Source organism: Myotis davidii, unplaced genomic scaffold (genome assembly GCF_000327345.1).
Source record: "Myotis davidii unplaced genomic scaffold, ASM32734v1 scaffold37, whole genome shotgun sequence".
NCBI classification, from domain to species: Eukaryota; Metazoa; Chordata; class Mammalia; order Chiroptera; family Vespertilionidae; genus Myotis; species Myotis davidii.
In genome coordinates, this window is record NW_006289395.1 from 2693368 (window position 1) to 2701696 (window position 8329).

The window sequence follows — 8329 nt, forward strand, 5'->3', positions numbered from 1 at the left end:
ATGTCCTCCTGCGGGCATTTCTGACAATGGCCTGAGGAGGCCTGAGCAGACAGGGGCCTCATTCTCCAAGGAGCCAGTAATCTGTGACTTATTTCTCATTCTAAATAAATATTTACTTACATGCTTAACTTTGTGTTTGTATTTTATGTACATTTCCCTTAAGGGCCCCGCCCCTCCTGAGTTTTCTATGCTTTTAATGCCCCAAAACCTGGGCCTGCCCTTGGCCTCCCAGGGCTCTGCTTCCCAGGGACTCGTGCTGTGGGCTCAGAGAAGCTCACCTAACAAGGCCTCTCGGTGCAATCCACCCACAGGTTTCATTCTAGAAAATGCCGGATGGATCGGAAACTTTGTGGGAAACTCTGGGAAGATGATGAGGGCGGGAGCTGTATTAGGTCAGCAGTTCTCAACCTGTGGGTCGCGACCCCTTTGGGGGTCCAAAGACCCTTTCACAGGGGTCACCTAAGACCATCGGAAAACACATATTGAATATATAATTGCATATTGTTGTTGTGATTAATCACTATGCTTTAATTATGTTCAATTTGTAACAATGAAAATACATCCTGCCTATCAGATATTTACATGACGATTCATAACAGTAGCAACATTACAGTTATGAACTAGCAACGAGAATAATTTTATGGTTGGGGGTCACCACAACGTGAGGAACTGTATTAAAGGGTCGCGGCACTAGGAAGGTTGAGAACCACTGTATTAGGTCGTTGGGTCAAGCTCGACTGACTTGAATTGATTGGGGACTTGGGAGCAGGCAGCGTGGGGAGAGGGATTCGGGTTAGAACGTGCAGTGAGTTAGGGCATTTCCTGACACCTGCCCACTGGGCAGTGGCTATGGCAGCCTCGCGTCTGCCAAGAGCAGAGAGGCAGGTACCTTCGACTTGGAGACGCTCTCGATGTTGCTGGCCATGTCATCGATCTCCATCTTCAGCTCACTCTTCTCCTTCTCCAGCTTCTGCTTGACCCTCTGCAGGTTGTCTATCTGCTCCCCAAGTTCAGCCACGCTGTCTGCGTGCTTCTTCCTCAGAGCGGCCGCCGTGGCTTCGTGCTGCAGGGTGGCCTCCTCCAGGTCCCGGCGCAGCTTCTGGAACTCGGCCTCCCGCTTCTTGTTCATCTCAATCTGGACCGAGGTTGCGCCGCTGGCTTCCTCCAGCCGCTCGCTGATCTCCTCCAGCTCCCGGGAGAGGTCCGAGCGCTGCTTCTCAATCCTGCCCCTGAGCGTGCGTTCTGCTTCCATCTCTTCCTCCAACTCCTCAGTGCGGGCCTGCAAGGGCCTGTGTCAGCACTGCTGTGGGGGCAGCAGCCGCGTGGGGAGGGCAGGAGGGTGTGGGATAGAGCGCAGGCAGCGTGAACTGAAGAACACACTATACGACTAAATTAGTGTCAAAAACTCAGCAACAATCCAACTGTCCCCCAGTAGGGAGGTGGTCAGGTCCACCGTGAGGGAGCCGCGCCCTCTGGGTGTCCGCAGCACCTGGTCCATGGCCACCATGGACAGCTCTGCAGGATGAATTGAGTAAGTTGTAGAATGATAGTCTCAGCATGACATTTATATGTATATTTTATGTATATATTTATGTACATATATACACATATATATAATAATGTTCTTGTTCCCTTATATTTTTATGCATATATATAAGCTTATGCGAGTGTTGTATATATAACATAGCACTAGAGGCCCGGTGCATGAATTTGTGCACAGGTGCGGTCCCTCAGCCTGGCTGGTGATCAGGGCCATTGGGGCTGATCAAGGCAGGCTGGACAGGGGTGTGGGGGGAGACCACAGGCAGTTGGCCAGCCAGGGTGAGGGACCATGGGAGGCCAGCTGGGGGGTGGGGGAGGGACCACAGGAGGTTGGCTGGCCATGGGAGGTTGGCTGTGGGAGCTCACTGACCACCAGGGGGCAGCTCCTGCATTGAGCATCTGCCCTCTGGTGGTCAGTGTGCGTCACAGTGACTGGTTGTTCAGTAGTTTGGTTGTTTGGTCATTTGGTCACTTAGGCTTTTATAGATACAGATATATTTTGAGGTCTCATGTACATAAATCCACAGTGAAACATCCAGAAGGATGCACCTCCAACTGGCACTGGTGGTGACCTCTGAGAAGACGGCGAGGGCACTGGGCTTAGATTGGCGAGAAAAGCAATGTCCTGCCTCATTGGTAAGAGGATAATTATGTCCAAGGAAACCCATTGATGTGGGACTTGGAAAATTGAAATATTAACTTCCGTAAATAAAGGGAAGGAAGGACATTGTCTCCAGCTGCAAGGGGAGGGAGGAAAGAAGCAGTGACGGAAGCAGAGGGGACGGCGGGGTGAGGCGGCGTGACCCAGGGCGCTGTGGGGGGCTCCCGGCCTCACCTGCAGCTCTTTAATCTTCTTCTGTAACTGCAGACTGTGGACTTGCTCATCGTCCATCTTGCTCTGTAACTGACTGATTTCAAACTCCTTCCTGCAAATAGACACACATGCATTTCACATGAAAGAGAAGCCTGCTAAAGGGGAAGCTGGCTTTCGTGCTCGCACACAGAGGCCCAGATGAAACAGCTACTTTTTCAGTTTCTCCTCTACTTGCTGCCTGTCGTTCTCCAGATCCATGATGGCTTCCTGGGCCATCTTCAGGTCTCCTTCCAGCTTCCTCTTCACTCTCTCCAGGTCGGCCCGCAGCTTTTTCTCCTGCTCCAGGCAGCCCTCGAGCTGGGAAGAAAGGGGGGAAGGCTGAGGCCCAGCTGGGAGAGGGAGCGTGCCCCTTGGCCAGGCACCAGGCCATCCTGGGCTCCCTGGGGTGTGACTGCGGCCTCAGGCTGGGCTCAGAGGGAGCAGGTTTGCCTTTCCTCCTCCAGCAGAGGCTCACCCAGGGGCTGGTGCCTCAGAGGCTCCCGTGGTGCCTCTTTCAGCCGATTCCCAATTCCCAGGTGGCCGGTCCTGGGCCAGGTTCCCTGCAGAAACATGGTGTCCACAGGGTTGTGTTCTTGCCCAGACAGGAACAAACGGGGCTCTGGGGGTGGGCACTGCCACAGCCATGCCCGAGGGCCAAGATGCTCACTGTCCCCCTCCCCACTTACACCACGCACTGCGGGGAGCCCAGGGCAAAGTGTGTGTGTGTGTGCGCGCACACACGCATGTGGGCACCTGTGTGTGTGGGGGGGTATAGGGGTGGAGCACACCTTCTCTGGCCTCAGGGACATCTGGTCAAGTTCTAGCCACAGTTGTGAGTGAAACCCGGAGACAATGAACCTGGCTCTTAGCTCAAGAACAAATGTAACACGGTGGGAGAAATGACCATTTTCATGGTCACAAATAGAACTCATGTTTAGCAATGTTAGAACAAAATTGAAGCTTTGGGGACCCAAAGACCTAGAAATGGATGCCAGTGATGATGATGATGATGATGATGATGATGATGATGATGATGATTAGCTCATGGTTCACTAACATTACGTGCTGAGTTTTCCTTGGACACCCTCTGAGGTGGAGCTAGTTGTGTCCCCATTTCACAAGGTGGAAACTGAGGCCTTGGATTCTAAGTGCTTGCTCAGCATCCAGATGTGCTTGGAAAGGGCTGAGATTGCAACTCAGCAACTCTGATCCCAGAGTTATAAGCTCAGCCCCTGCATCCTGTCTAGGCCCCTGCATCCTGTCTAGGCCCCTGCATCCTGCTTAGACCCCTGCATCCTGCCTAGACCCCTACATCCCGCCTAGGCCCCTGCATCCTGCTTAGACCCCTGCATCCTGCCTAGACCCCTACATCCCGCCTAGGCCCCTGCATCCTGCTTAGACCCCTGCATCCTGCCTAGACCCCTACATCCCGCCTAGGCCCCTGCATCCTGCTTAGACCCCTGCATCCTGCCTAGACCCCTACATCCCGCCTAGGCCCCTGCATCCTGCTTAGACCCCTGCATCCTGCCTAGACCCCTACATCCCGCCTAGGCCCCTGCATCCTGCTTAGACCCCTGCATCCTGCCTAGACCCCTACATCCCGCCTAGGCCCCTGCATCCTGCTTAGACCCCTGCATCCTGCCTAGACCCCTACATCCCGCCTAGGCCCCTGCATCCTGCTTAGACCCCTGCATCCTGCCTAGACCCCTACATCCCGCCTAGGCCCCTGCATCCTGCTTAGACCCCTGCATCCTGCCTAGACCCCTACATCCCGCCTAGGCCCCTGCATCCTGCTTAGACCCCTGCATCCTGCCTAGACCCCTACATCCCGCCTAGGCCCCTGCATCCTGCTTAGACCCCTGCATCCTGCCTAGACCCCTACATCCCGCCTAGGCCCCTGCATCCTGCTTAGACCCCTGCATCCTGCCTAGACCCCTACATCCCGCCTAGGCCCCTGCATCCTGCTTAGACCCCTGCATCCTGCCTAGACCCCTACATCCCGCCTAGGCCCCTGCATCCTGCTTAGACCCCTGCATCCTGCCTAGACCCCTACATCCCGCCTAGGCCCCTGCATCCTGCCTAGACCCCTGCATCCTGTCTAGACCCCTGAATCTTGTCTAGACCCCTGCATGCTGTCTAGACACCTGCATCCCGTCTAGACCCTGCATCCCGTCTAGACCCCTGCATCCTGTCTAGACCCCTGAATCTTGTCTAGACCCCTGCATGCTGTCTAGACACCTGCATCCCGTCTAGACCCTGCATCCCGTCTAGACCCCTGCATCCTGTCTAGACCCCTGAATCTTGTCTAGACCCCTGCATGCTGTCTAGCCTAGACCCCTGCATCCCGCCTAGACCCCTGCATCCCGCCTAGACCTCTGCATCCCGCCTAGGCCCCTGCATCCTGTCTAGACCCCTGCATCCTGCCTAGACCCCGCCTTTCCTTAGTGTCTGCAGGTGCCGCGTGTGAGAGCCCAGCAGAGAAACACCCTCACGTCATCTGCCTGCTGCTCCAGCTTGACGTTGACTTTGATGAGACCATTGACTTTGTCCTCTTCAACCTGCAGGTCATCCAGTGTCTGCTGGTGGGCCTCCTGCAGGGCCTTCTTCTCCCTGGTCAGCTTGGAGATGCTTTCTTCAAGGGCCGTCATTTCCTCGGAAAGGTTCTTTACCTGGGACAATGTCAACACCAGTTCAAGTCAAACAGTTAAACCAGAGTGTCCAGCAAAGGCTACTGATTCTCTTACTGAAGGACTTGGCTATGAGAATATGCTGCCTCTGAAGGGAACAGGCCAATCTCTATCCACCTGACGCCTCATGGGAACTTGCTTATTAGGTTGGCCGATTGGGGTTTAGAATGAGGCAGGAAGGGGAAGGATAATCCGGAATGGGGGTCCTAAGTTGTCCAGAAGCAGGACAAGGGCACCGAACACGGAACTTGAAAGCATTAAATTAAACGCTGCCCCATGTGCAACATTCCTCCAGATCACAGAGGACTGCCTCCTGGCCCGTAGGCTGAATCCAACCACAGACATCTTTTCTTTAGTCCTCATAGTGGTTTACAACTTTGAATAAGTTACCAACATTGAAAAACTTGAGATGTCACATAAAATCTGGGTTTCTGGTCTCTTACCGAAAGTTGGAAGCCCTGGCAATGCCGGATTCCCATCCCCACCTGGCAACAGCTGGCTGGCGCTGTCATGGCTGCCACTTGTGGACAGAGTAAATGCTCTCCAGTTTGCCACAATCTCCACCGCTCCCTATTGTCTCTCTCCACTACATCCAGTTGTCCACCCAGCACTGACTGAGTCATCCCACACCTGGCCAACACCATCCTATGTTCTATCTCATTGGCAGCCAATATGAAATGAATCATGTACTGTGTGCTCTTCATTTGGTTCTGTGAAATATTTACTCTTTTGTGTGCATGTAATTTTAGTCTACACATGGCATCATGCTGTGTCTTTCATTTTCCTACTTTCCTCCACTCAGCACTAGTTCTTTTATATCTATCTTGTTTCTCTATGAGCATCCTCCACGTCTCACCTCTCCATTCCCCAGCAAGGGCCCTGCTGCTGCCTCCAGCTTGACACCCCCCCACCCCCACCCCCACAGGCAATGCTACCACGAACATCCTCACACATGTCCCGGTACGAACTGGAGTGAAATGTCCCTGGTCTCTACACTGAGGAGCAAAAACACTGGGTTGTGGATGTGTGGATTCTGAATTCAACGAAATATTTCCAGATGGTTTTCCTGAAGGCTGTGTGCATCAGTGTGTCAGTCCATACCAATAGTGCCTCCCTGCCATCATCCAGTTTTCCACCTCCTTCACCCCCTGCTTCCCTCATTATCTGCCTGGCCCTGGGGGCATTCTTGTTTGCTCTTCCTGTGTCAAGTGAATTGAAACAAAGATGAACGGGACTCCAAACCTCCTGCTTTGTGGAGGAAGTGGTGGGGCTGAGAGTCTGGTACCCCTAGGGAGGGCTGAGAAGCCTGCAGGGTAGAGAACGGGGCAGAATGGGGTGGACTCCAACCATGCTCTACTCCTGCCTCCACTCCAGGCAATGCTGGGTTAGTGGGGGTTCTGCCTGCCAGCCTCTTCCTTACAGAGAGGAGTCCGGACCAGCCAGGACACCGCGGGGTCCCTGGGGCTCGCCCACCTTGTTCTCCGTGGCATGCTTCTCCTTCTCCACTTTGGTCAGGGTCAGCTCCAGGTCATCAATGTCTCTTTTGAGAGAGGAGCACTTATCCTCCAGGTTCCTCTTCTTGGCAACAAGCTCAGAGTTCGTCTCTTCCTCCTCCTCCAGCCTCTCATTCAGCTCCTTGACCTTTGCTTCCAGTTGAATCTTGCATTTGATGAGCCCCTCACACCGCTCCTCGGCGTCCATCAGGTTTTCCGTTTCCTGGAGGGACCGGGCGTTATGTGTTGCTCAGGCTCCTGACAGACCCTGGGAAGGAAGGGCTTTGCCCTCCCCAAGCCCATTAACTAGTGCTAAGGAGTGGTCACACTCACACACGCACTCACACACACACACACACACACACAGACTCACGCATACACACACACAGACTCACACACGCACACACACACACACACACACCCTCACCTGCATATAGCATCCACATGCTTCATTTTAAACCACTGTGGGCATCATCCACTTGATAAAAACTCACCTCAAATAACTTCAAGCCAAGGCATTCATGGAGTTGATAAAGCCGCTGCTAATTCTCAATGCCCAACCATCTCACTCTGCCTACTACCACCAGCTAAAAAGTAACTGATCCCAGTGTTATCACAAACTAACGAATATTTAGAAAATGTCACTGCCTTTTAACTTTCAACAGGAAAGTTCTGTCTATGTCTCCTTAGCCTTGCCTCCTAGAGCTTCAGAGCAGAAAATTCAAAACAGACAGGGGTAAGTGATTAAATAAGTACACATCCCAGAACACCTGTCTCTAGGACAGACCATATTAGTTCTTAAACTTAATTGGGCCATAGCTTCTCACACAAGAGTATTATAAGGACCGGACACACCTTCCAAGGTTATGAATGAAAACAGACCTGCAAGAGTAAGAGTCTGTGTTTACTGAACATGTGCTATGTGCTGGGCATTTCACACGTATGGACTCATCTGATCCTTCCAGCAACCCTATGAGGTGGATATATTACTATGCCCATCTTACAGAAAAGAATACTGAGGCACAAAGTGGATGAGTATCTTGCCCAAGGCCACGCAGCTGTCAAATGGAGGACCTGAATTGCAAACCCAGCAGGCTGGTTCCAAACCTCTTGCCACTATGCTTGGGAGCGGGCACCTAATAACCACATTTACGGACTGGGAACGTGAAAAGGGGAAGGGAAGATGCTTTTCACAGAAGGCAAAAGGTATTTGGGAATTTAAAAAAGGACAAACGATAAACGCCTTAACTCTGTGAAATGGTGCGATTACACGGTCAGAGTGTCACTGTGTACCTGGCCATGTCTCCCCTACTTCCTTGATAAAAATTCGGATCTTTTAAAGTATTTTTACTATAATTATATCATAAAAAATCATGTATAGAAAATTACTCTTTCTACTTTGAATTTTTAATTTTTATGTACATTTTAAAAAAAATTCTCACCCAAGGATATTTTCTCCACTGATATTCAGAGAGAGTGGAAGGGATAGAAAGAGATGGAGAAACATCGACGGAGAGAGACACAGCGATTGGCTGCCTCCTACACTGGTCCAGACAGGCAGGGATGGAGCCTGCAACTGAGGTACGAGCCCTTGACCAGGGCTGACACTCTAACCACTGAGCAAACTGTCCAGGGCTTATTTAAAAACATTTAAAATACCTGTTACACTCCTGACACCGTTTATTATGATGACACAGACCCACAGCAAGGCAGGTCTAACTCCACCGTGGAAGACAGGCGGGGAGGGCGGGTTC

The 8329-nt window shown here is 52.2% G+C and overlaps 1 protein-coding gene across 1 annotated transcript in view; it reads right to left on the minus strand.

Moving 5' to 3' along the window:
• Window positions 1-8329, minus strand: part of MYH13 (myosin, heavy chain 13, skeletal muscle) — a 53547-nt gene that overhangs the window by 16311 nt on the left and 28907 nt on the right. The window contains exons 21-25 of the mRNA XM_006761723.1: window positions 6556-6798; window positions 4888-5064; window positions 2568-2713; window positions 2378-2468; window positions 890-1279 (exon numbers count right to left, since the gene is read on the minus strand). Coding sequence (XP_006761786.1) covers window positions 890-1279; window positions 2378-2468; window positions 2568-2713; window positions 4888-5064; window positions 6556-6798 — 1047 coding nt within the window. The remainder of the gene's footprint in view (window positions 1-889; window positions 1280-2377; window positions 2469-2567; window positions 2714-4887; window positions 5065-6555; window positions 6799-8329) is intronic.